This window comes from Magallana gigas, chromosome 2, assembly GCF_963853765.1.
Source record: "Magallana gigas chromosome 2, xbMagGiga1.1, whole genome shotgun sequence".
Classification (NCBI taxonomy): Eukaryota; Metazoa; Mollusca; class Bivalvia; order Ostreida; family Ostreidae; genus Magallana; species Magallana gigas.
The window spans coordinates 18,006,832-18,034,421 of record NC_088854.1 but is presented as its reverse complement, the minus strand read 5'-3'; the positions used below and the strand labels follow the sequence as shown (position 1 = coordinate 18,034,421).

The window sequence follows — 27,590 nt, the reverse complement described above, 5'->3', positions numbered from 1 at the left end:
TGCATGAGGTATTGTAAAATGCTCAGAATGAAGAGTCCTCTGTCTCTTTATACAAGTTTCTTGGATAAGATGGAACACCAAAGTGCGATGTCTAGCAGCCAGTTTCAATGTGAATATAAGATCCAATAGTGAAACTCTTGCTTGGTCACTTTATGATCTCTTACTTTCGGCCTAAGCTGTTATAATAGAGTAAAAAAAAATAAAATACAGTTATCATTCAGAGCTGACAAGAAGCTTTATTCAAAATGGAAATTAATAATAAATCAACAAGTAACTTTTTATCAATAATAAAAAGCAAAAACTGATGTACATGTTTGAAAGACAAATTAATTGCTTGGTGCAAAAGTTATATATATGGATACAAGTAGACAATGTCTTAGCACATTTTGAGAGGGAAGGTTTTCAATAGATTCATTTACTTTTCATGGAGGGAGATTTTGTCACAACGAAATTACACAATATCATTTTCATTCATGTCTATTGCAAAGATAACATGCTATTTAATACCTTTCTCAGCACTTAGAAAATTTTCTTTAAGAAATACTTATACATGTATAACTAATAATTACAGTATATACATGGTTATTATAAGTATGTTATACTACCTAATTAAAACAATTTTCATAAACAATTGGAACATCTGTATAAAAGTAAAAAATGAGGTAAATCCATGGCTTCTTACATGCACAGTACTAAGGGAGTATATAATCAATGTACACTACTGTATTCTCTAAATGCAGGGAAACTCTAGTATATCTTGCATAAAGATCGAATTTTGAGACACTAAATAAAATGACCATATGGAGTAAATCACTTACGTGTTAAATAACAACTCAGGAAATAAAATTAAAATGATTCTCATCAGCAGAGACATATTTCACTGAAGTTATAAAACTGCACTTAAAAATTAAAACTGAAAACATGATTTGAAAAAACTTCAGGAAAAGGTATCACTGTATTGCATTACCTTCAAAAAGTGTGGTAAAATTAAATTTTAAACATTTTAATTCCAAAGTAATTTTTTCCAGGATCCAATTTGAAAAGAAAGAAACCATTGTTTAAGATGTTGTCATTATTTCAAGACATGAAATTTATAAACATACATTTTCAATGGGAACTATCAGGAAATCTTAATTTTAGTTCTTATTGCCATCAACTCATTGTAACTATAAAAATAATAATTGGCAAGTTTCACTACACCTCATATTTACTTGTTCATCAATATTATTAATAGAGAGTATTACATCTATGATCTTATTGGCCATTACCTATTGTAATTCTTAAAGGACCACTAGATTACTGTACTAATGCATGCAAAGTACCAATTACATAGATAGTACTTATTCCACAACCTCCTATGTATATTTTATTATATTATGAATAATTCATCTTAATGGTTGTTTAATATACACTACATGTAGTACTTATATAACTATAAATTTAAAAGGTACAATTAATAAATTATAGAGTTAACCTAGCCAAGAGGCAACCAAATAGAGGGATTGAAAAAGTTCTCATTTACCAGTAGATTTGATGGCAAAAACGGAGTTGTACATCCCCATTTAGCAAACAATAATTGCACATTAAACTACTGCTTGACTCAAAGGTTCAACATTAATTATGTTGTAAAAGCTTAAAAAAGCAATTTTTTTCCCCACAAAGTAGCATAAACCACAGCAACAACATATGAAAGTACAATAAGAAGGAAAAAAGGTATACATGCATACAGTACAAACCAGTTGTAAAACTGTACATGTAAATGTATTGCACAATATTTAAGGTACACTGACCCTCTCTAAGAAAAATAACTCTCACTGGAATTTCTATTTTTCCCCGTATAAAATTGAAGTGCAAATGCTATTAAGTTTTGTACCTCAAAACTGAAACTGTGATTTTTTTCAATAATCATTTTTATAACATTAACACAAAGGCAATTTTTAATGAGTATTGTAGGATTTATGCACCTTAATATCTGAAGCACTTACTCATAAATGTCTTCACTTGGGAAAATACTGGTAATTGTGTGTTTCTCTTAGAATTTCATCCTTCCACTTTTTTAACTGGCAAGAGAGCTACCATATTCTATTTACCAATTCACCAAGTTCAAGTCATGTTTCAATCAAATTTCTTTCACTATATTTGAGAACTTGATATCATCAAATTGAATCCATACATCACTTTTGTAAATTCATTATGGACTGTTCAAAGTAGAAACAATATGGCAGAAGACTAGTTTCTCAGTAACTAGCTGGTTCTATTCAATATTCCCCTGATACAAACGTTCGGATCACCTTTGGGACTCTGGCATCAAATCCTGAAACATCCAGCATGTTTTCATCTTCAAGATTTGCAAATTTCATGTTGGAATTTGTTAAACCAACAGTGACTAGTCTGCAAAGGTAATCAAAATCAATTGTAAAGAAATAAAGATGACAGGAGAAGAACTCATACAATATAAAGAAATTCTATCTGCTTGTAAAGCCATGCAAACCAACTTTTTTGTTTGCTGCGACTTAATTTTGTGCTTTCACTGCAAATAATTTTCACTAGATAATTTAAAACAAATACAAAAAGTGTTGCAAGAAATGTTCACAGCAAAGAAGTTAATTCACAAATCTTATAAGATTCTGTTTCAAATTTGAGGTTAATTGGCTTACGGTACTTTTTGGTATTAAGTACATGTATAATGATGAGCGTTGAATTTTGTCTAAATACAGTTTAATTTCAATAACTCAAACACTGATATCTCAAATACAATGGATATGTCAAAGTGATTTGTAAGTACCAGCCACTTATTTTTACCCTAAATAGTATTTTACCCTAAATATCTTGAATACTCGTATATCTCAAAGTTAATAAAAGACAGTCCCATTTAGTTTCGAGATAACGAAGTTTGGCTTTAATTAAAAAATTATTATAAATATACATGTATTTGAAATTACAACTGCTAGTTGAATTTGTATAAGAACTTGTAAATAACAGTCTACTTTGAAAGGATCTGTCAAAAAGTTTACTTTGTGTTTGGCAGATTTCGGTCCTTTCTATACTGTGCAATGGCTTCTCCTAAATTTCTAGAGCCAGTACTTCTATTGGCATCAGTGACTATAATGAAGACATCCACATCTTTCTTTTGGTCAGTAGCCCACTGAATGGGAGCAACCAGGTCACATGGGTCTGGAAGTACCTGTATAAATGACAATTTGTTTTTGTTTGGTCAGTTGTTTAGTCAACGCCCAAATGTTATTCTGAGTTCTCCCATGCAAGTGAATACAAAAACTTTTATTTGTACACAGGTAAACAGTCAATGGGAACAATAAACTTGCTTTTGTCTAAACAGTCAGTAGATATGAAAAAAAAAATCATTTATCAGCGATTCTTATGGTAATTGTTGTCAGTAAACAAGTTTGAGTTATCTGACTTTGAATTTAACATAGTGACAATGATACCACCAAACGAGTTTCAAAACTAAATGCAAGAGAAATCGAACACTAACAGTATTTCAATCATTACCCCTACAATCATAAGATTCTGTTAACTTACCCAACCATTGATAACATCATGTGGACTTACCCCTAACAATCACTAAATCCTGTTGACTTACTCCTTCCAATCATTGAATCATGTTAACTTACCCCTACCAATAATTAAATCCTGTTGACTTACTCTTAACAATCATGAAATCCTGTGGACTTACCCTTAACAATCACTAAATTCTGTGGACTTACCACTACCAATCATTAAATCCTGTGGACTTACCCTACAATCATTAAATTCTGTGGACTTACCCTACAATCATTAAATCCTGTGGACTTACCCCTCCCAATCATTAAATCCTGTAGACTTACCTCTACAATCATTAAATCCTGTGGACTTACCCATCCCATTCATTAAATCCTGTGAATTTACCCTTACCAATCATTAAATCCTGTGATCTTAACCCTACCAATCATTAAATTCTGTAGCTTACCCCATAAAATATGTCCTGTTCCTCCTCCTCATCATCCACCTCTGGTTTGGGTTGATTTTCCTCCTACAAAATTTGGTAATACAGTAAAACTCGTTTAGTACGAACACGGATATTGCGAATTCACGGATATAGCGAAGTCATCTTGGATCCCCAGCTATGTAAATTTAATGAATTTCTTATACGGTTATAACGAATTACGGATATAACGAAGTGATTTCTAAAGTCCCAGTGACTTCGTTATAACCGAGTTTTGCTGTATTTACTCATAATTATTTTAATTACTAGTTATTATTGTGTTTCAATTGTTGAAAAAAAATAATAAACATTAAAGCCCTTCAATGTGATTTTTTTGGTCACCTGAGTCACTCAGGTGACCTATTGCAATTTATCTCCATCCGTTGTGGTGTGTCTTCATGCATTGTGTGTTACATGTAACAATTTTACATTTTTTACTTCTTGAAAACTATATGGCCAATTGTGACCATTTTTGGTGTGAAGCATCTCTATGGTAACATGTATCTAAATTGTAAACTTTATGGCTCTACCACCTCAAGAATTTTCAAAATTCTTTTTTCTCTTCTCCCACACATGTGGGGATAAATAAAAATAAATTCATGGTTATGATATCCATGCAGCTCTCTACTTAAATAGTAAAATTCATGGCCCCAGGGTCAGGGGTTCAGGTCCTAGGGTGGGGACAATATGGCCATAAAGTAAAAATGTATTAAATCTTTGGAAATCATCTTCTCTACTCCCATATAAATTTGAGAAAAACTAAAGGCATGGTAATGATGTCCGTGAAGCCCTACACTGAAATTGTAAAATTCATGGTCCCAGGTCTGGATTTAAGGCCCTGTGGTGGGCACAATATGGCCATGTAGTAAAAATGAATGAAATCTTTGAAAATCCTCTTCTCTACTCCCATATATATTTGAGAAAAACTAAAAGCTGAACCCCTGTCCCTGGGACAGGGGTTCAGGCCATAGGGCAGGGCCAATATGGTCAACTAAATGCATAGTTATGATATCCATGAAGCCCTCTACCTATGTTGTGAAATTCATGGTCCCTGGGTTAGGAGTTCAGGCCCTAGGGTGGGGCAAATGTTTCTACATAGTGAAAATGTATAGATTCAATATTTTTTTTTGTACCACCACAGTCGTGGGAGATAAAGACATGTTTTGGTAATATTATGTTCCTTATGTCCTGATGTTAAATTGTGAAATTCAATGCCCAGGATGTGGGACAGAAGTTTGCTGTTTTCTCTCAGTATTGGGGGGGGGGGGGGTAATAAATATGACAATATATTGAACATATATTTTTATTAAAGGTAACTGCTGTTTGTTATTCATCACAGTTTTAACTCAATCTTGAAAACAACATGGTAAATTGTCACTTGGCAATATTGAATTAAATGTGTTCTATTTAAGGAAATCTACTTTAACATCCTGTGCACTTTATTCTTGTAGAGTCTCAGATTAGGGTTTAGACTTCAAAATGAAGCTTAAAATGCAAACATGAGACTCTGACATGTCAATCTAAAGCCTATAGTACTCTGGTGATTTTCAAGGCCTGTGGGTCTCTTGTTGGTTATCTTTGGTCTGACTGCCCTATGTCAGTAAACATCATTTGTATAGGATACTTCTTAATACAAACTAATCAGACACCAAACATAACCTTACTAATGAAACGATCCATTAAACAGATATTGTGTGGATATCATTTGTAGGCCTACTGGAGTACATTCATTAGAGTAATTACATGTACCATACATGGACACCTAATAAATGATACAATACATTGTATTACCATCAAAGGATTCTGTCATGTCCAATATAGTGTACAGTTATTAAACTTAGTCACCTTCTGTTCATCTGCTTTCTTCACTTGTTCAGCCACCTCACTACAGATGTAAGTCAGTTTGGTATCCTTGGCAACCTTCAGTGGTGTAATGGTGTCCGTAAAGAATACAACGTCTGTCTTCTCCTCCTCCCGAGTCATTAACATGGCAACCCCAGCAGCAGCAGTTGTCGTTGACAATGCCATCGTACCTCGTACTGATGATTTGTTTTTGTTGACCCCAACACGAATTCCAACTACATAACGTTTATTTGACGATTTCAAGTTATTCTGAAAATGAATTATAAAATCATTTCATATTTGTAGAAAGATTTTTCTTTGTTTACTATATTTATATAAGTCCTCCATTTCACTCTTTTTTTTAAAGCTTTTATTTGGTACTAACTAGTTCAATGCATTTAGATTTTACTTGAGTGTATGGACATTTCAAAACTTTTTTCCATTTTTATTTTTTTATGTTGACTCAGAAATAAATACATATACTGTGGAATCATAATTGTTTGTGGGGGACCAATGTTCGTGGCTTTCGAGGGTAACCCTTGTCTACGAATTTACATCTCCACAAACATATATACAAGCATTTGTTTAATATTTATCAAAATTACCCCGAACGTTCTACCAATGAAATTATGTTCCCACGAAAGAGGAAAAATTTGGCTACCCAAAAACATTGACCCCTACAAATAAAAATGATTCCACAGTATGGGTACATGGAGTGTCAAACTTGCCAATTTTAAGGTGTAGACATGATTTCAGATGAGGAAACTTTTCCAATAATAAATTAAGGAATTTTGAGGGAGGACATCAATTCTTTTTATAATGTTTTGGAGTTGAAGTCAGATGGAGAATGATAAGGGTTCCAAGTGATGTTGTATCAGAATCAAATTAGTGATAAAGCATCTTAAACTAATTTTATGCTTTTTAAAATCAATCAAATGCTATAAAGGAGATGCCATTATAAGGAGGCAGGCTGTTGCAGTGGATATTTTTTGAATGAGCTTTCAAATTGTAATGTCACTATAATATATTGAGTCAATTTTTTTTTTTTTTAATTTTGGTGTATTTAGGTATATTATTTATGTTCTTAGCTTTTTATGCCAATAGCTTTTTATATGTACAGCGCTATAGAGTAATTTAATATAAATTATATATGGCGCTTTATAAAATTTGTATAATAATAATATTTCTTTGATTTGATTTTCAATTATTTTCTTCACCTAGATTTTATAGAATTGTTCTTGCTTCATTAAAGATTACTAAATAATGTCAGACTTGTACCTTTAGCAAGTATTCAAGAGCTGTTTCCAAGGCTTTGGTCACCTTCTCGTTGTGCTGCCATGATGTTGGTTTTTTCTTGCCCTCTTTGTAGAAGCTAGAGGCAATGATAATCTCAAATGGTTGGACACTGAAGTTAAGAATGTAAATTCTTATAACCACAACCTGTCCCTGTACATGGATGTGTAAGAGAAACATTAATAATGGCAGTCAAAAGTTCAATCAGATTTGAGCAACTGTATGAAAATTGCAATTCACTTACTTCTGTTCTGTCAGCAAAGCTTCATTCAAAAGCTTGTCTATGACAAACTGGCTTCCTTCAAAGGATTCATCCAGATATCCAATGTTGGCCAGCTGCCCAATGTGGTCCAGAGTATCCTGAATTGTCATGTCTTTCAATAAGGCTGTCCAAATCTACAAACAGATTTTATACTTTAATAATTTTGTTTGTAAAGTATGAAACTGATGAAAATGAGATACATTATACCTTCATACATAATTGTCATCTTTGCATTGTAGTTAATAATTCTTAGAATCAATTGGAAGAGGTATGGGATGGTTAGGATGTGGGGAGCATTCCTTGCTTTGGTAAAATTGATTACCCTAATCCCTTACACCATCCCCTTAAAAATTGGCTTATAAAAATCAATGACACTACATACAAAAACACAGTTATAAACATGGTGCTTTCACCTCTTTTTGCTTGAGCAATTTAGTACACAAGTGGTCCTTTTTCAAGTGATGTTCTTCCACAAGCTTGGCGACTTGTTGCACATCGTCACTGTGTTTGGCGGTGTCTACAGCAGAGAAAAACTCCAAGAGTTTCTGAATGCTTTCCTTCTCTGACTTTCCAAAGGATTTCTTGGTTTCACCATGGCCAAGGACTAGATACTTAAAAATGAGGTCCATTTCTATAAAATTCAAATAGAAAACATACATTAAGAATTTTGATTTGATTATACACTGCCATGCATATGCTATTGCTGTATCATTTACAGAGTATTTTCTTCTCTATCTCTTATAAAAATAATTGTTGTTTATAGAGCTACTGCTAAAAATGAAGCTTAATTTAACTTGTTTTAATCAAATCAATGTATCAACAAATGAATACATTTATATGAAGTTACTGAACAGATTAAAATCTGCCTCCAACTGTATCATTTGGCAGTGTTCAGTGCATTTAATGTCAATATCTATTCTAGTACTAGAATATAGTCTGGCAAATAATAACTTTTTTTGAAGAAAAAATGATGCATAGGTAAATGAGTACCAAAACTTCAGAACCCCATTTTTGATTCTTGATTGTTTTCTTATAAAATTAATATTCATGTATTATTTCTTGACAATTCAGTCAATTGCATAATTTTCTTTTAAATTCTTTTGTTTTGTTTTTTTGTCATTCATTTATCATGTATGCAGTTAGTGTTATCTTATTAATACCTGCATGTATATACATTTACTTTCAACTTTTAAGTTTCTGAACATTACATTGCCATTTTTAATTGATGACATGTCATGTCATCAATTAAAAATGGCAATGAATTAAACTAAATATGTTGTACATATCAAAACAAAGAGCCAATGCATCAGAGTCATTTCTGTTTTCTTTTAAGATTAACGAGTCTGCAAATGCAACATGTCTGTTAATACACAAAAAGCAAGTCATCCACAGATAACCCTAGATTTATCAACATGGGGTAAAGAATTCATCACCTCCTTACAACTCACTTTTTACACTGTTGTTTCACACAACAAGAACTAAAGAAGAGGGATGCGTAACTGCACATGCATGCAGTGGCAATTACCAAAGTAACAGTTCACACAGGTCATTGTATGATAATAAGTGCAAAGGTGCATATATATGCCATTAAGATAGCAAGGGAGCATTTCTCATCCTGGCATTCATGTTCTGGGATGAGATTGTTGTCTTTGAATTGTTTTGGCATTTTCCTACTGGTACTCTTCTATTCAATTCTCAGACAAGTTTTTTAAACATCAAAACTGTTGCAGACAGACTGACTTATATTTCCCATGGTAATGCTTAAAACATTACAGAGCAGTGAGTAATGCTAGAGATATTTGGCCTTACTGCTGGCCTAAGGTCTTTGGACATGTGGATGCAATTGCTACCCTGCAATGCTAATTTCATTGTTGTGAGAGCTTTGGAAGCATTTCAAGAATGCTTGCCCCCCTGCTGTTGTGCAACAGATGTGTTCCCTTGACTCCCTATCACCAGGTGTAGCTGTCTAGCCAAAACAAACTGCAATACCAGAAGATCAGGGCCTCAAAGAGAATTACAACCATTGTGTATTTGCCTTTTTGCTTACTAGTACTTCATTCTCAAAGTGCTTACTTAGAGCTGCACAAAGACAATGCAAGAAATATCATACATCACTGAACGTATTGAGTTGACCTTAGGAGAAAACACTACTTTACAATACTTGCTTTCAAATGTTGCCAGTATGCCATACAAAGAGGGTAAAATATTGCTAAATAATTGCTTGGAATGTTTAGAGGTAAAAATTCACAGGAAGTGCACAACAAATTGTGAGTGTAATGTTCAAGCTATGTGTGTCTTCTTTGGTGAATGGAAACCTTCGGTTGGAATATTAAAGCTTCTTCTTTTCAGACTAATAAAACCTATTTTTGTTCAGGAAATATTAATTCACATATATCATGAAGAGATTGTAAGTCTCACAAAACTACTAGCTGCATATTTAAATGATGTTGAAATATTATCAAGTGCTAGAAGCAGGTGAAAATTGTACATATAATTCCACTAGCAGATGTTGATTTTCTCATTTAAATACTCTCAATTTTCAAATAAAATGAAACAGATACTGACACAGAGTAACTGTAATAAAACTACTTTTTGCATTACATTAGATATCACTTATTAACCATATTAAAACTTTTAAAATTGCTTGATACTGACACACAAAATTGCACAATCTATGTTTGGTGAATATAATGTTCCATGTAAATGAAATATGGTACAAACCATCAGTCTTTGGTTTCAGATGACCCATCCTAAGAACATCTCTGTGAGACCAGCCAAGGTAACTCACTTCTCTGCTGACATTTCGAGCTAGTTGATATGCATCCTGGTTGTGATACCAGCTACTAATGAGTCTTTTGAAGTATCTTCCCCAGCTTTTTGTTATGGAGAAATTCTTGTGAAATTTTAACATCTGAAAAAAATCACAAGGTGTCCGACATATTTTATCACATAACTTTTCTGCTTGGGTCTTTGTGTTTTTATCCGTTGATTTGCAGCATAAAGCATAAGCAAATAATAGAGGCTCTCTGTCTATCAGAGCTGGTGAGGAACTGCATTGCTCCATCACAGACAAAATTTCTTTTCCATGTCCATCTGACAGAAGTTGTGTCACACATGATGCTTTTTCTCTGCTAAAAGTTTTAGAGACTACCTTGTAAGCCCCATCATCTTTGTAGAGAATGATCCATTGTCTTAATTTTTGGAAACTTTCTTCTTCAAGCACATTTGCCATTGTTGGGATCTATCTGCAGACGAAACACAGTGTATAAATAATTTTACAAAAAGTGTGCATTATTGGTTACAGAGGGTTCCGCTTTATCTGATTGTCAATTTATATGTATTACTACTAAATGTACAATTTATATATTACAGTCTAACTAAAATTTGAAGATTCTGCTCTAACCAAATATGTTATTTAGAAATTTGAAAATATCAAAGAAAAGGTTGCTTTAAACGGATATCTGTTTCAAGTTTATGTAGGTCATATTGGGATTATGCAATTAGTCCACAAAATATTTTCTTCATCATTATCAAATTAATGAAGACAATGTCAACTTTTCTCTGAGTGAGGTGGGTTTTTTAATCCATGAAATGCAGTAATTTTAAAATCCCAAAATATTGAATAAAAGTTCATAATTAATTATTACCGGGTATATCACTTTTCGAAAAATTGCTTTTAAAATAAAAATATTATCTAGTGTAATTGTTATTCATTGTATTCAAGCGATATATATATATATATATATATATATATATATATATATATATATATATATATATATATATATATATATATATATATATATATATATATATATATATATATATATATATATATATATATATATACTAAATACGAAAATTTCAATTAAACAATTCCTTTTTATTAAATCATGCATGGACTTAGAAGAATTACATCCCTGATTAAAAGGATTAAACAACCAATTTTAAAATGTATTTTTTTTTGGCAAAATGGTAGTGTGCCAGCTTCATGATGAATCAATAAATATAATAAATATTCAACATAAAAATTAATTGTAATTGAGACATATACATCCCTGGTTGTAATGAGAATTACAAATATAGTATTAAGCATTTGTCTCTCCTAAATAGTTGCTGAGAAGCATCATTAGTAGAAACTTGATAAAATAATGACAGCCCATATTCAGTCTAAGTGCACATGGTTTCACCTTAAACAGTTAAAGGTGAATTTGTCAATAAATAATTATTGCATAGCTTATTAAAGTCATGCGTTAGGAAAGGGATGGGAAAATAACGTATTGATTACCTCAGTATCTCTGGACAACCAAGCGAAACCCCAAAATATCGAAATGGAATGATTGAAATTATTTGTGGAATTCTTTGTATGCCAGTTTCTATTTCCGATGAGTAGTTCGTCATCAGTTTGTGTGTTCATTGATTCAAGCGCATTTGTGACTAAGACACTTGGAAAATCACATGATCTGACAGCAGAAAAATGGCAAGTCAATCTACCGGGATTCAGCAGCTTTTAAAGGCTGAAAAGCAAGCGGCAGAAAAAGTGTCGGATGCCAGAAAACGTAAATTTATATATTGTGATGAATTCTTTTAAAAACTACCGAATTGTAATTGTTGATCAGCTGTAAATGTTATTTTTGTATATCAACATTCCTCCGTTGACGAGATATTTAATCATGTAATAACCCATCAAACCTCGATTAAGAGGATGGAGTATTTTTAAAAAATGCTGGTTTTTGTTCGTATTTTCATATAGGCATTGCAACATTTCCTGAACTGTCAAGAAATTATCACAGTTTAGCCTAATTATGAGGGACTTCAGTGATAGTCCCTTCAACGTTCTTTTCTCACTGATCAGAGGCCCTTTTAACACTTATTCGTTCTGATTAAATGTGGACCATTTTGGGGGATAGCACCTCAGTGCAATCCAGTATGAAAGGTGGAAATTCAAAAGCTGGCTCTCAACATCAGATTTCACCCAAATTCTGTACCATAACCATGGAAGGATGAAGTTCATTACAAAAATCTCACCAAAAATATGACGCATTTAAAGCCATTGAAATGGTAGTTGAAATTCAAATCTTGCTTCAGTTTTGACTTTTGAGGGACAAAGCTGTTTCAATGAGACATGTAGGCCATTGTCCACCAGTGGATTAATATTTTTAGAAAGAAATTCCCCTTTCTTGGTAGCAAATATTTTATTTTTGTGCATTAACAAAACCAGCTAGTGACAAAGAATACCCGTTACCACTTTTTATTAAAACATCTGCACAGACATTTGCCTAAAAAGTTCAGAGAAGTGTCTAATGCTCTAACTTGAACAATTATGAAATGGTTAGCTTATGTTCATGAATTAAGAGGAGTCATTGATTAAGATTAAAAGATTTAAGAAATAAAACAGTGAGTATATAAGAATACAAGATTGGGAAGGTAGAAAGTTTTAAGGACTGTTGTGAAATCTAAGAGTGTGTACTATGGTATACCCAATGATGTATAAACTAAAAATAAAGTTTTGATAATAAATTAATAAAATTACCGGTAGATGAATTTCAAACATTTTTTGGGAAAAAATGTCAATTGATGTATTATTTCTTAACATGGTTTTTAAATACCGTAATCATTCCTGTTAATGAAACAAACTGATTTTACCATTTTCTAGGTAAAGCAAAGCGTCTAAAGCAGGCCAAGGAAGAAGCACAGCAAGAGATTGAACAATACAGAGCACAGAGAGAGGCACAGTACAAAAAATATGAACAATCAGTAAGTGGTCGCGCAATGAGTTTACTTTCATGTTAGCTCATATTCTGCATTTTAAGAAAGACTTGTTCACATTTTAATAATTGTTTAATAATTGTTTAAATTCTCTAATTTTAACCAAACAGTTCATTAAATAAAACTGTTTTTGAAGGGGTGTTGTCAAAGCGTGTGAAATTAGTTAAATATCAAGGGGCAAATTTTCACTACATGTATACTCTGTTACAAGTTTTTGCTCCCACAACTTTTTGCTTGATATTTTGATAATCATAAATACCTTTGTGCTTAAACTACTCTGTTCATCCACTAATATGAGAAATGCCCCAATTATTCGTTTTGAAACGCCCCTTTACCGCTACAGGTGTCAATACACAACCCAAAATAGAAAGACTACGAGGATTTTGCTTTGCCATTGGCTTTGCATTAGCCATGAAATTAGCGCAGATGATAATATTAAATATTAATGCGATATATATTCCGAGTGAGTTCCGAATGGTGAAAATCTCCGTAAGAAATTTATTTTCATTCCTGATGATAAATGATAATGTGTCAATGAAAATATCTTGGATATTTTCCCTTTTATCGATTTCAACTATTTTTTTTACAGGTATGTGTATTTTTATTTAAAATCGTCAAAAAATGATAGAAGCAATAACTTGGGACAGACTACACAAGCTCTTAAATGTCTACCACGATTATATTGAGAGTTTGAGTGATCTCCTTAGGGCCCAAAGCATTTTAATGGACTCTTACATGTTATTATACTGCCTTTCAAAGAATGAATTATGAGTCACATTATTTTCAATTTCTTATATCATACAGGTAATAATACAGGTATTTTTGCAATTTCACTTTGTACTTGTTAAGAAAAATTCAGAAACAAATCAGAAAAACATCATTTTAAAAAAAGCATGTAAAAAATAACTAGTATGAAAGTTCTGTGAATATCTGTCAATCTCGTGAATTTCAATCATACTTTATAAATGTAAAGGGAAGTAACTTGTGTTACATGCCATTGTGACAAAATCTTAATGCAGTTGCTGCAAATCCATTTACACAGAGTAGGACTATAAATGAATGCATGACTATTTTATTCAGCCCTTTAAGGATAGATGCCAAACGTAGGTTTAAACAAGGTTCTTGTTCATGGAATACACAAAACGCTGAAGTAAGTCATTACACTCTACAGGCAGGAATACAAATGCACTAGAACAAAACTGTTGCCTTGAGTACTTATAATGATAAACAAATGAAAATGTTCACCGATTACTGTGTGCTTGTTTTTTAACAGGTTCTTGGATCACGGGGCGACATGGAGAGCAAGATAGACGTCACAACCAAGATCAAGCTGAAGGAACTGGAGACCAACATGTCCAAGAACAAGGAGGTGGCGCTCAAGAGACTGCTGGACATTGTCCTGGATATCAAACCCGAGCTCCACGAAAACTGGAAGAAATGAGCGCTGTGGTGCTTAGTGATAGCAATAGGGAAACTATTTCCATCAGGGTTTTATTATCATTACTGTGAGCAATGAACTACATCCGATAAAAATAAGGAACTAGTGCTGACTCTAAATGGCTTTTCGACAATTTATTTTTTTTGTATACTCTTGTTTTTAACGCTAGGTAATGCTGTTGTTTATAAATCCATTATACCATTTGTTCGAGTCTGATATTTGTACTGTATTTAATGATAATAAAACCATTGATAGGAAAAGAAACCAACAGTAATCCATGTACAGTGTAATGATGGGGTAGTTTATGAATGTATCCATTTGTCAGGTCTAGTGTCAGGTATCATGTAGAAAGCACTGACTTCTTTTCATGATTATTGTATGCAGAGTTGTGTGTATTCGGAACTTAATATCTCAATGTATTCAATTGTCTGTGTGGACAAGTGAGGTTGTTTAAACGAGAGAAGAAAAAATTAGATTATTTCTAGTCATACAGCATTATGTAATATCAAACATTGTGAGGAGATGAAACAAAAGTTGAAAAGTGCTTATTCATATAACATTTAATTTAGTGCACTCGGACAAAACATTCCAGATATAAATATATTGTGCTGGCACTTCAGTTCTAGACAGATAAGAAATTGTTTGTGAGAAAGCTAATTTATTATGATTTTTAGAAATTAACATTATTGTAGCATTTGCATTATATACATAGTAAAATATATGATAAATGTAAATTATTTTGTTGTTATTCCGGTATTAGTCACTCTATTTTTATAATGGTTCAGGAAAGAATTTTAGCATGTACTATCATGTCTTGTCTCAAAGGTGATTCACTATCTACGAGAGAAGAGCTGAGGTCACTGATGGTGGGGACTTGGAACAAGCATTTTATTCTGCTTTCCTTGTACTGTGGAATCATTAATTTTCGTGGGGGTTAATTTTCGTGGATTGCTAGAATTTTACAGGCTCGTGGGGATGTAATTTCGTGTATTCTCTTATATCTACAAAAGGAAACATGGCTTTATTACTTCAGTTTATTAATTCGTGGAGGATGTAAATTCGTGGATAAGAGGTACACGCGAATTCCATGAAAATTGAGCCACCACGAAATCTAATGATTCCACAGTATTTGTCTCTTCCAAATAACAATTAACACAGTTGATACGTCTTCATTTTTACTTTGTCTACAACAATCACCATACATTCGATCTGTATCCTTAACAATCATACACTGCATAATATCTAAAATATCAAGAAAATTGCAACAAAAGGGCTCCAATAACTATTTGAATGAAGGTGAGGTGACATTAGTCTGCTTAACCATGTAGTGTGTAATACACTGGAATGATGGACTAAATTAAAAGGGAACATGACGCCCTATGATTCATTTTCACCCATTAACAACATCCGACATTTAATTGTAATTCAATAAATAACATTATACACGTCGTAAACTTCCTCGCCCAAATAAGTAAGAACACACTCTGTCAATGATGAATGATCCACCTATATCTGCTGCTAGAATCTGTAGCACTGTATTACGGAACTGAAAAAATAAAACAGAATTTTCAGCTTTAAAGTTTTCTTCACTGAACTAAATCCTTGAATTGTTAGAATTAAATTGATATTATCAATGGTTGAGAACAGTCTTTTTTAATGAAAAAAGTAGAAAACAGAATCTGTCTAACTGGTCTTACCTCTGTTGGTAATGGAACTATTTCAAATTGATCTGCTATATCTGGGACTACTCCACTAGCTAGTGCGGTGATAGCAGTACAGGAGAAAGCGAGACTATACAGCAGAGGTTTGTTATTGAACAAACTCTCCATGAATGGCTCACCCTTTACAAAAAAAAATATTATTTTAATACACTTTTTATCTTAACCAATCATCTCAATTGTTGAAATGAATGATTTATAAACCAACAGTGACAATATATGCATGGTACTAGCAACTGGATAACAAAACATTTCTATTTATTTAATATACTTGTACTTTCTACTTTTGAAAAGGTCAATTCCATGCAATATTCAACAAAGAGTGAATACAAGTATTTGTATGGCTTAAAATATGATGAACTTACCTTGTAGTTCACAGCAAAAGTGGAAACTTGAAGAGCCATTGAAATAATGTACACAGTTGTGTTTAGTATATTTGGGGAAAATTTTGCCTCTAAATCTACAAATTCGTCCTCCCTACAAGTTAATAAAATGAAAACTATGATTAAACACAAGTTCAGAGTATAAATTGGAATAATGTTTATTCATCAGCAATAATATTTCATTAGGTTCAAAAGAACCGTCAAGTGAAGATAATTCTTGGTGCAAATGTTTTTGATTTACTTTTGTTCAAGATTATCTCCACAGGCTCTGTCTGTCACAAAAATAAGTCACTGTTAACTAGTTTATCACTGTTATATTGGAAAATAAAGCAAATCAGCAATTCTAATATCAAAGCAAAAAGGCTGCTGCTCAAACATAAATTTGAAACAGCAAGAAAACTTATGCTATTCATTTGAAAATCAAAATTACCATACAAGTTCTGTGCTTGTAAATTAAATGTACATGAACAAAGCAAGATAAAATTTAATGTAGACCTTTTGTTTTAACTTAGATTTAAAATTATTAAATCAATTGCATACCTAGGAGGAGTAATGGCCTTGGCACCCTGCACTAAATAGACTAGACAACAGAAGTGGACAGTGAATTGTAGAGACACTGTCAATAATGTGTATATGTTAAAGATGTTGGGTAGAGGTCTCGCCTTGGACAAGATTTTCAAAGGCTGTAAAAATACCAAGTATATTTTTTATATCACAATTCAAACACACTTCAAATTAAAAAAAAAAAATATTTTCAAATTTGTATTAAAGTTACTGAGTATTACAAAGAATTAACATGGAATTCACCTTCATTTTCTTTATAAACAAGCCATAATTAAAATCTTTCAGGGTAAAAAATATACATGTTAAACCATAATGGAACCAATGATTACCTTTGACCTAGATATGAAGAGGAAACAGCCGGCCAGCAGCAGACCCTGCATGGTGGCCTGACTGTCACTGAACTTGATGCCGTCCAGGTACAAGACGCTCTGACTGTACGCTAGGATCAGGGCGTTCAGCGCCAGGATCTTGAACATCTGTAGGGTGGTCACCAAGGTACATCTACCCTGCTTGATTATATGGCACACTGCAAGTAGGAAAACAATTCCTGTTTTAAATTTTTACACAGTACCCGGTATATACAGTACCTGTATTTATAGATAATACATGTACTGTGAAAATTACTCTGTCAATAAACTGACAGAGCAAAAATATTGTTTTTTTGCATAACAAGTAAGAATGTGAATCTTAAGCTGAGATGAAAATTTAAATGTAGGGTATTTTGGCCAATATGGACAAAGCTTAATATACCGGTACATGTACTTGTCAATTGATGGCTTGATCTATGAAATGCTATCAGAGAAATCCACAATCAAATCATAAAAAGGAATATTGCAAGAATTCCAAGCTGTGAACTCTTACCACACATGGTAGTGGAAAGCTTGGAGGTGAAGGGAGAGGCTATGCTGGCATCTCCAAGCTTCACAATCTGGGCCTTCTCCTCTTCTTCTATTTCCCTCATCATATTGGCTAACTTTTTCTGTAAAACCAAGCATTGTTTGTCAAACTTTATGACTCTGACTTAGAATGATGATGTCTATGATTCATAATTTGATGTACACTGCATTTACATAATTCAAATATGAAGGTGTTCTACCTGTGCCGGAGCTAAGTTGTCTCCTCTTGCCACTGCTCTTGCTTTAGCAGCACGTCCCGATAATTTACCAGTAGTTTTCATACCAGGGGGCATTCCTCTGTCACTGGGACCAGATGCTTCACCATCCACTGAAGTTCCCTGAAAAAATTGTTAAACATTTCCAAAATTTAAAATGAATGATATTAAAAAGATTGTACTGTGGTTTCATTAATATTCAAGGGTATCAATTCGATGAAGTGAAAATCACAGTTTCAAGGATAGGTAAATTCGTGGCCAATGACCCTATCAATACAAAATGTTAATAGAAATTGCACTTCGATGAACATTTAGTTTCGTGGATCAACTAAACAACGAAATCCACGAAAGTTGGTATTCAACGAATATTAATAAAACCACAGTAATTCATAAATTCAACTTGTCAATTACTGTAAACCAAGTTTATCTCGACAACTTTATTTCTTGATTTAACAGAGAGAAACTGGTTCACATTGACATATTTTTATGATCAGGCCTTATTCACACTGTTGTCTTTACACCGAAACAGAAAGAAAGGTTTGCAGCACGAATAATTCGTGACAACAAGACTCTCATGAATCTCGCAAATATATCTTGCACAAAAAAAAGTAGCAATGCAGTTCACAGATAAAATGTACATGTACCTCATCTTGCTTCTCCCTCTTTCTCCTCCTCTCAATCGGCCTCTCTGGTGCATTAGCAAGCAAAGCAACACCTATAGAGTAATTCATAATGTCTTAGTAAACATGAGTACAGTAAAGTCCTTGGAGTCTCATGAAACAGCTATGTTATAAGTTATTCATATTTCTATGCATGAAATCAAGATACAGTTATAACTTATAACTGTATCTTGATTTCATGCATAGAAATATGAATGGTAAATTATGATACTTTCATTTAAAAGTCAATACAAGAACATTAGTCATCCAATTGACCAATGTATTGTAAAACAATAACCAGGTAGGAAGTTTTCCACCTTTTCATTTCTAAATTTGTAAATCTTTATAATTTCTTACCAACATGAGCATGTTTCAGCGCTCCTACATCATTGGTTCCATCTCCGCACATCAATGTGGTAAATCCCAAACCCTTCAGGGTGATTATCACAAATTCCTACAATTCAGGAAAGAATTGGCTTAAGCTTCTGCCCTTTCATATAGATAAATCTTTCATATACTATACTAGATCTGACAATTAAAAATGTCCAATTTCTTTTCCATGATGGACAGATATACAGGGGATGTTTACCTTTTGTTTAGGTGACACACGAGCAAACACTCTGGCAGCAGGGAGTACAGACTTCATACATTTCTTATCTTGCGTCTGCAGATAGGATATTGCCTAAAAGAAATTTTAAAATAGATACTAACATATCCAGGGACAATTTACCAAATGAACTACCAATATACCATCTAAATATGATAGCATTTATCTTAATAAAAAGTTAGCATTTTTCTCATTGCTTAAAGTGTGTTAGATTGTTTTACCATTTGAAGACTTTTAAAGACGTAATACCAATACAATAATTTGTGTCATTTATTTGCACTCAAAGGCAGTACATGTTTATGTCATAAAAAATCATGCTCAATTGAAATTCTTTGAAAGATCCATTATTCCATTAAAAACTCTGTAGATACCTTATTTTACATGAGTACTTAATTCTGTGATTCAACTGCTTATCATCAAATCGTGAGAATATAAAATCATGAATGCCAAATTTTTATCATAGTTTCATATTGTTTACATCTGTCCAAAAAATAAAACAAGATATCTGTGAGCCAATGCTCACTAGTGATACCCCGCTCTGATGTGAATATGCAAAATAAGCAAAGTCGACATTTGACAGAAAGCTGGCATCCGATTGGTATAGAAATATATCCCGCAATATGGCATGCCTAAACAAATAGTGTGATAAAATTTCAAGCATCTGCGATAAATAGCTGCTGAGAAATCTTTGAGGAAAATTTGTTTGAAAATTTTGGCTAAAAAAAAAACAAAGTACTCATTTAACAGGAAGATGATGTCCGATTGGTACAAAAATATATCCCACGATATGGCATGCCTTAACAAACACTGTGTAAAAATTTCAAGCATCTCCGATAAATAGCTGCCGAGAAATCTTTGACGAAAATTTGTTTGAAAATTTTGGCAAAAAATAAACAGTCATTATTTAACAGGAAGTTGACGTCCGATTGATACAAAAATATATCCCAAAATATGGCATGCCAAAAGAAATAGTGTGTTAAAATTTCAAGCATCTGCGATAAATAGCTGCTGAGAAATCTTTGACGGAAATTTGTTTGAAAATTTTGGCTAAAAATAAACAAAGTCGTCATTTAACAGGAAGTTGACACCCAATTGGTACAGAAATATATCCCACGATATGGCATGCCTATACAAATATTGTGTAAAAATTTCAAGCATCTGCGATAAATAGTTGCTGAAAAAAATAAGCAAAGTTGTCATTTAACAGGAAGTTGATGTCCGATTGGTACAAAAATATAACCCATGATATGGCATGCCTTAACAAACACTGTGTTAAAATTTCAAGCATCTGCGATAAAGTGTTGCTGAGATAAATGCGACAGAAATTTTTGTTACGGACGGACTGACAGACAGACAGACGGACAGACAGACAGACAGACAGACACACAAGGGTAAAACAGTATACCCCCTCTCCTTCGGAGTGGGGGTATAAAAAGATTTTAAAATCTGCAAGACGGGCTTCTTGCGCTTTCACACTGATTTTAATTCTTTGCATTTAAATAGGTATCAACAATGTTTTGCTACTCCTTAATCAGTAATGCTGGTCCTTCAACATTTCTCCATCAGATACTTACATCTCCTGTGAGACAGAGATCGTATTTGGGGAGGACCTCGGTTCTCAGGGACTCAGGTTTCAGAGGGAGAATTATTTTGTCATCTATAGACTGCCAGTGCCAGGAGCCATCTGTAAAAAATCACAAACAAATGATTTATTTTTGTTGTTGTTGATTCGATAAAGTATATATTTTTTAAATAACACTGAAGGTGGATACAGAGATTTAAAGAGAGAATTAACCATGAGTTTTGAAAATGATCTGGGTTTGCATTTAGTAATTTAAATATAAAAGAACTGTACACCCTACAATACAATGGAAGTGGTTCAAATACCTAAAGCATTGGGTTTTTCTAGAATCAACATTTCTTTCCTGGTCATTTTGAGTTCCTTGGCCACATGACAGGCTGTGAGCGGGTTGTCTCCAGTGATCATTACAACCTATTTAAAAGAAACGTGCAAAGAAAACTGTATAACAATCTAACACTAAAGCAAGTTAAAGACATTGACAACAACAATGAACAGTCAAATAAAAGGCACAGAAGAGCAACCTGATTAGATCAATTGTTTCTTACATGGTGAGAAGCCTGACTGATTTCCTTGATGACAGCCTTGGAGTCAGACTTGAGGGGACAGGAGATGATGACAAAGCCACAGAACTGTAGGTCCTTCTCCACTTCATCCCGGGCCATTTCTCTCACCTACAGCGACATCAAACTTTAAATTGAATTCACAAACATGTAAATGTACATGACCCAAGGTCTGGTGCAATAAAATGAATAAACTTCAAAAACTACTTATATCAATATACAATGTACTACACATACTGTACTTTTAGGTGAAATTTAAATATACATAAAGTTTGATATTCCTTGATGTCAGTAATTTTAATAATTTTATTAAAATATCAGTATCATGAATTAAAATGCATCATTAAAAGATATAAAATGAATCAGATTTTCAATTATATTGCTTTGAAATAATATAACATGAAAATATGTATACCATACATGTGCAACCTTTCTTGCATAATTTTCAAAAAATATTATCTGACATCCCCCTAAATACTTTTATACATTCAAATTTGGGAGTCATGCATTTTCAAATATTGACAATTATAATAAAGTTAAAAACCATCCTTTCAAGGGGAGATAGATTGAAAATTTTAGTAAAATTTGGAGAGAGAGATGATTTCAGTCAATGAATATTATTGAGGTTACCTGTTGATGGGATAGACTTCCTAACGATTTACATCCAAGGGCAAGAACTCTTGCTCCTCGTCTAGACATCTCCATGTATACATCATCATAATCAGCAGGCATTTCCTTAAACTAAAATAAAAATATTAGAGCATGGAATAGTGAATAATTTAATCAATAATACTTGTTTCATAATACTTAGAATTTCATATTTATGAATACATTTATTTTTCTTTCCAATAACTGGAAGAAAATGTCATACACCTAAAAACCTTAAAATAGCACGTGTTCATGTACAAGAAAATACATCTCAAGAATTACCTGGGTAAATCAATTAGAGATTTTTTTTTACTTATTTCCTGTTAACTGTTGTTTAAAATTCAGTTTCTAAATTCTATATCTCACAACTGGTTCCAGTGTTAAGTTTTGAACCTTACCATTGGCTTCAGGGTCTCCGGGGCTCCTTTTACTGTGGCTATGTATTCCGTTTCCAAAGAACCAGGGGCTGTGTGTCCAGTAATCACTGACATTCTCTTTAGAGCACTCGCAAAATGAAAGCGGTGATAAATCTTCAGACCATGTGTCTTCTTCTTCTGGGGAACAACCGACTCTCCTGGAGAACCAATCAGTAATAATGATATATATTCTCTTAATTTCTCTATTTTTTAAAGGTTTCCCTTTTTCATTCCTGTTCATAAAACAGAAATGGTAAATATTCCTTACAGAAAATGTTTATTTGTACATAAAGCTGTATTTATTAAACATCTAGAAACCAACATTCTATCAAACATTGTCTTAATTAACGGTTACTCAAAATAACAACAACTTCAATATGTTGTACATCAGTATTATATAATGTAAACCAACTTTTATTTGCGGCTACTTTATTTCGTGATTCACTTCCGATAAACTATTTAGCAACAACTATTGTTCACTACCAAGCCTCATCTAAACTCGTATATTGTTATAACAACCATACAACAAAGACTGGTTCTCGGCAAGAAATATCCCCGACACTGAGGCTCTTGCGAACATCCTGAAAGTTGGTTTACAAGGGCCTTTTTTCTGTGCTCTAACACAGCTTTCTTACCTTTAGTGAGGTTCCACTCCACTGCTTTCAGTGTCGCCTTCTCTAGGGGATCCCCCACCAAGTCATCCTCCAGATGAACCAGAGCGTGACATGTGGCAAGGACATGCACAGTTTCTAATGGTGCTTCAGCTGCTGTTATCATTTGCTTCCCACTGAAATACATTCACTCAACTCAAGATTACTGTAAATATTTCCCAATCCTAAAATTAAATACCAGTATAAAGGACAAATTCTTAATGTCTGAAAGTCTGCAAGTTTAAAATTTCTGACAGACAGTGTATCTGGTCACTTTATGAACAATTGTGTTAATGCACTGATAACTACAAGTCTTTAACTAAATACCAAAGATTCTATAGATATTATTTCGACATTTACAATAAACAAACATTGATAAATACATGTTGCTTCACCTAATAATTACAAGAAAACACAACCAAAAAATACATTTAAACGTAACCCCTGCCCTTACTTGAGCCCTGTGATGCCCTCCACCACTAAATCATCAGCTGTCAGTGTCCCTGTCTTATCAAAGCAGCAAATGTCCACCTTCCCAGCAAATGGTATTCTGAAAGGCTCTGTGCAGTATACATCTGAAGATCAAAAATGTTAAGATTCTGCTTGTTGTACTTTGAATAAAAAAATGGCATGAACAGAAACATGTGAAATAACCTGTAAAACATGTACAGAAGTCATAAAATGAAAAAAAAATTAACCAACTGTAAGAAATTTATGCATCATTTCTTATCTTTTCCTTGTTGATGTTCATTCTAGCAATAAACAATATTAAGTGGTGAACTTACAGAGTTTGGTGAGAGCCAGCAGACTGGTGTTGACAGCCAGGGAGAGTTCTATCGGGAGCTCTGGGGGTACCACTGAGGTCAGAATCAGTGTACACTCCAGAAACAGCTTGTATCGGTTCCTCTTGGGGTCCTTTGTCCCTGCACCAAAATTACTCAAACTTAAGCACCCACTAAGTTCATCATAAAAGAAACCAATTGCTTAAATATCAAAATAGTGGGTTTTCATTCATAAAGCTTCAGGAAGAAAGAAAACTGTGATAGAGGTTACAATAAGTGTTCAATGAGTACAAACCCTCAATCCACACATAAGATGCTGCAGTGACTGCAAACACAAGGAGGAAGAGGATAAAACCAAAGGTCTCCAGGTTATTGGCTGTCACCCTCTTTACTCCAAACAGGATTGTCTTCAACAGCTTGCCTTGTGATGTTCCAAAGCTGTGTCTCAAGACATAAGCCACACATCCATTGTCTGCAGCTACAATAACCCAATAAATACATGTACATATATCTATGACCTCCAGTATCAAGCATTCTTCAATGAAATAATTTTATCACAATTCATGCTTTAATATATACAGTACTAGTATATAAATATCATCATATATTCTGATCAATTCCTGTATCTAAATAAGTATGGTAAGCCCTGCAATGTAAATGGTTTCGAAAGTGTACTTAAAACCCGTGCAACTTAACATTTTGTTTGATTGCTTACTCTTCATTCCGGGTCCAGTTTTACTGGGTGGTGTGTGTTGAACAACTTTGGTCCCTCCATACAACACATGTAGTTTTCCATCTGTTTCTATATCTAGAACATGATGACTGTCTAAATTCTCCAGTGCCTCCTACAATGTCAACAGCATATCTTTTCCAATTACATGTACATTTGCAAAACACATTACATGAACGAAATCTTGTCTGAAATGGTACATGGTTACAAATTTCCCAAGAGGAAACTGACTGCTCTGGAGGTAACCCTACAATTTGACGTACCTGTAAATTTATTGCCTCTATTATTTACAATGTACATGTAGATCTGCCTTTGAAACAACAGAATTCACAGACTTAAAATTCATGATAGATTAATAGATACATACCTTCATAACAGGCACTGATTCCCCTGTCAACATAGATTCATCCACAATACACGGGCCTCTGAGCAGCAACAAGTCGCAAGGCACAAGTCTGTCCTCCTGAGATCGACCAATGGAAACCAAGTCGCCTGGAATCAATTCGTTGCTTAATATTGGCCTCCATTTTCTATTCCTGTAGACCTACAGAAAATATCCATATTATTGTCTTTATCAGTTTATGTACATACAATATCTCGTTTAAGTCATTTAGTTTAAATATTTCCCATTTTTATGTGTTCTTTTTACATAAAATCCAATTTTTGCAAGACCTTGAGAGGTTGTATCAGTAGGCTTTACCTGTATCAAGTAAGGTTTATTTCCCATTTTTCTAATCTCTGCCATGTTTCTCAGTTGCTGCTGCACAAGGGTAGCCTCAAATGCCACCAACATGAACAGTGTGAAAATGCTGTAGTACCAGTATTCATCTAGACACCATAAGCCAACACAAAACACTTGGAATACAAAGAAAGGAGCTGTAGCTCTTTCTTTAAATAACTCCATGAACTGTGGAATATCCATCTCCATACTAAAACAATACGAAACCTAATAAATATTTGCACTTAAAATTCAAATATTTTTACAGCATAAAATTTTGCAAAGAATACAGTATTCTCACAAGAATACCAATAATGTTTGGAGAGAAAAAGCACATGTATTTTTTTCATAATTGACATTTGTACTTCACAGATTCAAACACTTGATGTATTGGTAGAAGGAAAATTGAATTCAACTGATATTGGTGTTCTTAAAAATCTGTCCAAATAAAGCTAATAAGCATGTTCATTCATTTACAAAAAGTAAATCATACATGTTTTTCCCATATTTCTTCTCTGCTTGTTTTAACTCTTCTTCCTCTTGGTAGCCCTTCCAATCCATATATTCATTGACAGATAAATTCACTGGAAACTGGGCAGAAACAAACTGTTTTTTCTCCTCTCTGTCATATACATAGCGAGTCTTTTGATATACAAACCATAGATCTGGATGTTTTCCATCACCCTGAAAGTGTAGAAATTTTTAATCTCTTATAGATGAAAACTAATCATACAGTAAACTATACTACATATTCATCCCTGTACATCTAATTTTTATTTTCCTGTGATCTTAAATATGAACATCACATCATATCAAAATTGTAGTTTCATTCTAAATCTTTACTGGGTTTTTTTCTGTTATAAAAATAACAAAGATTAATGACATTGAAAAATAAACATTAAAAAAATTGCTTTGGGAGAGCCTCATTAACAACTGAGTTTTTAAAAGTAAATTAATGTCTATTTTAAATTATGTATTGTATGGGAAGACATAATTTACCTTTTCTCTGTGCAGTTTGACAAACTCAGTTGACCCATTATTTGGCGTTGGTGTAACTTTTAACCATTCTGCACCATCTGGATGTTTAACCTAAGTTAACATTTAAAAAAAAAAGGTTAGCACAAAAAAATTAGTTTCATTTTATCAATAAGTAAGCTGTGCAAACAGAAAGAAGACGATCACTGTATCACTACTAAAAATTGCTATCTTAGATACTATATTAAATAACAATTTATAAGAGGAAACATATATATTTCTTTGGATATGGGTTATCTCTTTACTTCAATGTTTTGGCAAATTGACACAGGTTAAACTTCATGCAATATCAGTACAAAGGAAATTCGAACTACCATCTGTTGTATGAAACGTCAAGAAATGTATGACCATTCTAAGTTTATGTCTGCAAACATTTTTAAAAATTCTAAAATCTTTATTCAAATACCTTTGAACATGTCATCCAACAACGTAAATCTACAGACCATACACAAAACAGCATCGCTAAAATCTGCAACAAGGCAATGCCGACAAGCGCAATCAAGCCGGCTTCAAAATAGTTCTCAACGCCATAAATTACTGTCCAGCAGTAGAACCATAACAAATACAATATACAAAATGGCCCAATTGTTCCGTGTAAGTAAAGAGGCCGTAGATTATGAAAACTTATCGTTTGAATATCCTCACTCAAGGCTGGACCAGCCATGATGATGATGAGATCTGAAAACAATCGAAGTCAATTTGAAGCTTGGAAGTGAAAAAAAAAGGATGACTCTCGAACCCGAGCAAATAACATGATGGACATTTTTCATTTCTTCTAAATATCTAGTTTTCTTTTTGTCACGGCACAGTAATTTCCATGTCAGGGTCATTTCTTTTAGAG

The 27,590-nt window shown here is 33.2% G+C and overlaps 3 protein-coding genes across 4 annotated transcripts; 1 reads left to right on the top strand and 2 right to left on the bottom strand.

Annotated features, from left to right (window-relative positions):
• Positions 1–216: 216 nt before the first annotated feature.
• On the bottom strand, positions 217–11,807 carry LOC105345692 (RNA-binding protein RO60). Of its 2 annotated transcripts, none has more exons than XM_011453948.4 (9): positions 11,668–11,807; positions 10,101–10,624; positions 7,793–8,010; positions 7,362–7,513; positions 7,103–7,229; positions 5,828–6,094; positions 3,968–4,030; positions 3,015–3,184; positions 217–2,391 (listed from the first exon to the last, which is right to left on the bottom strand). In XM_011453948.4, exons 2-9 carry the CDS (start codon positions 10,609–10,611, stop codon positions 2,259–2,261), a joined length of 1,641 nt encoding a protein of 546 aa, XP_011452250.3. In that variant the 5' UTR covers positions 10,612–10,624; positions 11,668–11,807; the 3' UTR covers positions 217–2,258. The 2 variants fall into 2 exon arrangements, with proteins under 2 accessions (XP_011452250.3, XP_065931394.1); XM_066075322.1 differs by having other exon boundaries at positions 10,101–10,620; positions 11,668–11,805.
• LOC105345691 (V-type proton ATPase subunit G) lies at positions 11,801–15,320 on the top strand. Its single transcript, XM_011453946.4, has 3 exons — positions 11,801–11,938; positions 13,036–13,136; positions 14,422–15,320. The coding sequence occupies exons 1-3, from the start codon at positions 11,857–11,859 to the stop codon at positions 14,587–14,589; spliced, it is 351 nt and encodes a 116-aa protein (XP_011452248.1). The 5' UTR covers positions 11,801–11,856; the 3' UTR covers positions 14,590–15,320.
• On the bottom strand, positions 14,581–27,441 carry LOC105345690 (endoplasmic reticulum transmembrane helix translocase). The gene is made up of 25 exons (XM_011453945.4): positions 27,156–27,441; positions 26,714–26,803; positions 26,208–26,398; positions 25,697–25,925; positions 25,364–25,540; positions 24,982–25,111; positions 24,562–24,744; positions 24,270–24,407; positions 23,939–24,059; positions 23,470–23,621; positions 22,817–22,992; positions 22,401–22,511; positions 21,756–21,881; positions 21,516–21,621; positions 21,203–21,312; positions 19,611–19,703; positions 19,379–19,475; positions 19,007–19,077; positions 18,348–18,485; positions 18,113–18,230; positions 17,581–17,777; positions 17,228–17,370; positions 16,670–16,781; positions 16,284–16,427; positions 14,581–16,132 (listed from the first exon to the last, which is right to left on the bottom strand). Exons 1-25 carry the CDS (start codon positions 27,411–27,413, stop codon positions 16,025–16,027), a joined length of 3,519 nt encoding a protein of 1,172 aa, XP_011452247.3. The 5' UTR covers positions 27,414–27,441; the 3' UTR covers positions 14,581–16,024.
• Positions 27,442–27,590: the final 149 nt, after the last annotated feature.

Bases quoted from the DNA above. Each gene is read 5' to 3' on its own strand.
- LOC105345692 (XM_066075322.1), bottom strand. From the start codon at position 11,796: ATGAACACACAAACTGATGACGAACTACTCATCGGAAATAGAAACTGG. The intron at 7,514-7,792 runs GTGAAAGCACCA...ATCTGTTTGTAG, and splicing joins AATTGCTCAAGCAAAAAGAG to ATTTGGACAGCCTTATTGAA. The intron at 2,392-3,014 runs GTAAACTTTTTG...TTACCTTTGCAG, and splicing joins CGAAATCTGCCAAACACAAA to ACTAGTCACTGTTGGTTTAA.
- LOC105345691 (XM_011453946.4), top strand. From the start codon at position 11,857: ATGGCAAGTCAATCTACCGGGATTCAGCAGCTTTTAAAGGCTGAAAAG. The intron at 11,939-13,035 runs GTAAATTTATAT...ACCATTTTCTAG, and splicing joins AGTGTCGGATGCCAGAAAAC to GTAAAGCAAAGCGTCTAAAG. The intron at 13,137-14,421 runs GTAAGTGGTCGC...GTTTTTTAACAG, and splicing joins ACAAAAAATATGAACAATCA to GTTCTTGGATCACGGGGCGA.
- LOC105345690 (XM_011453945.4), bottom strand. From the start codon at position 27,413: ATGGCTGGTCCAGCCTTGAGTGAGGATATTCAAACGATAAGTTTTCAT. The intron at 24,745-24,981 runs GTAAGCAATCAA...GGGTTATTGTAG, and splicing joins AACTGGACCCGGAATGAAGA to CTGCAGACAATGGATGTGTG. The intron at 16,133-16,283 runs GTAAGACCAGTT...TTATTTTTTCAG, and splicing joins TAGTTCCATTACCAACAGAG to TTCCGTAATACAGTGCTACA.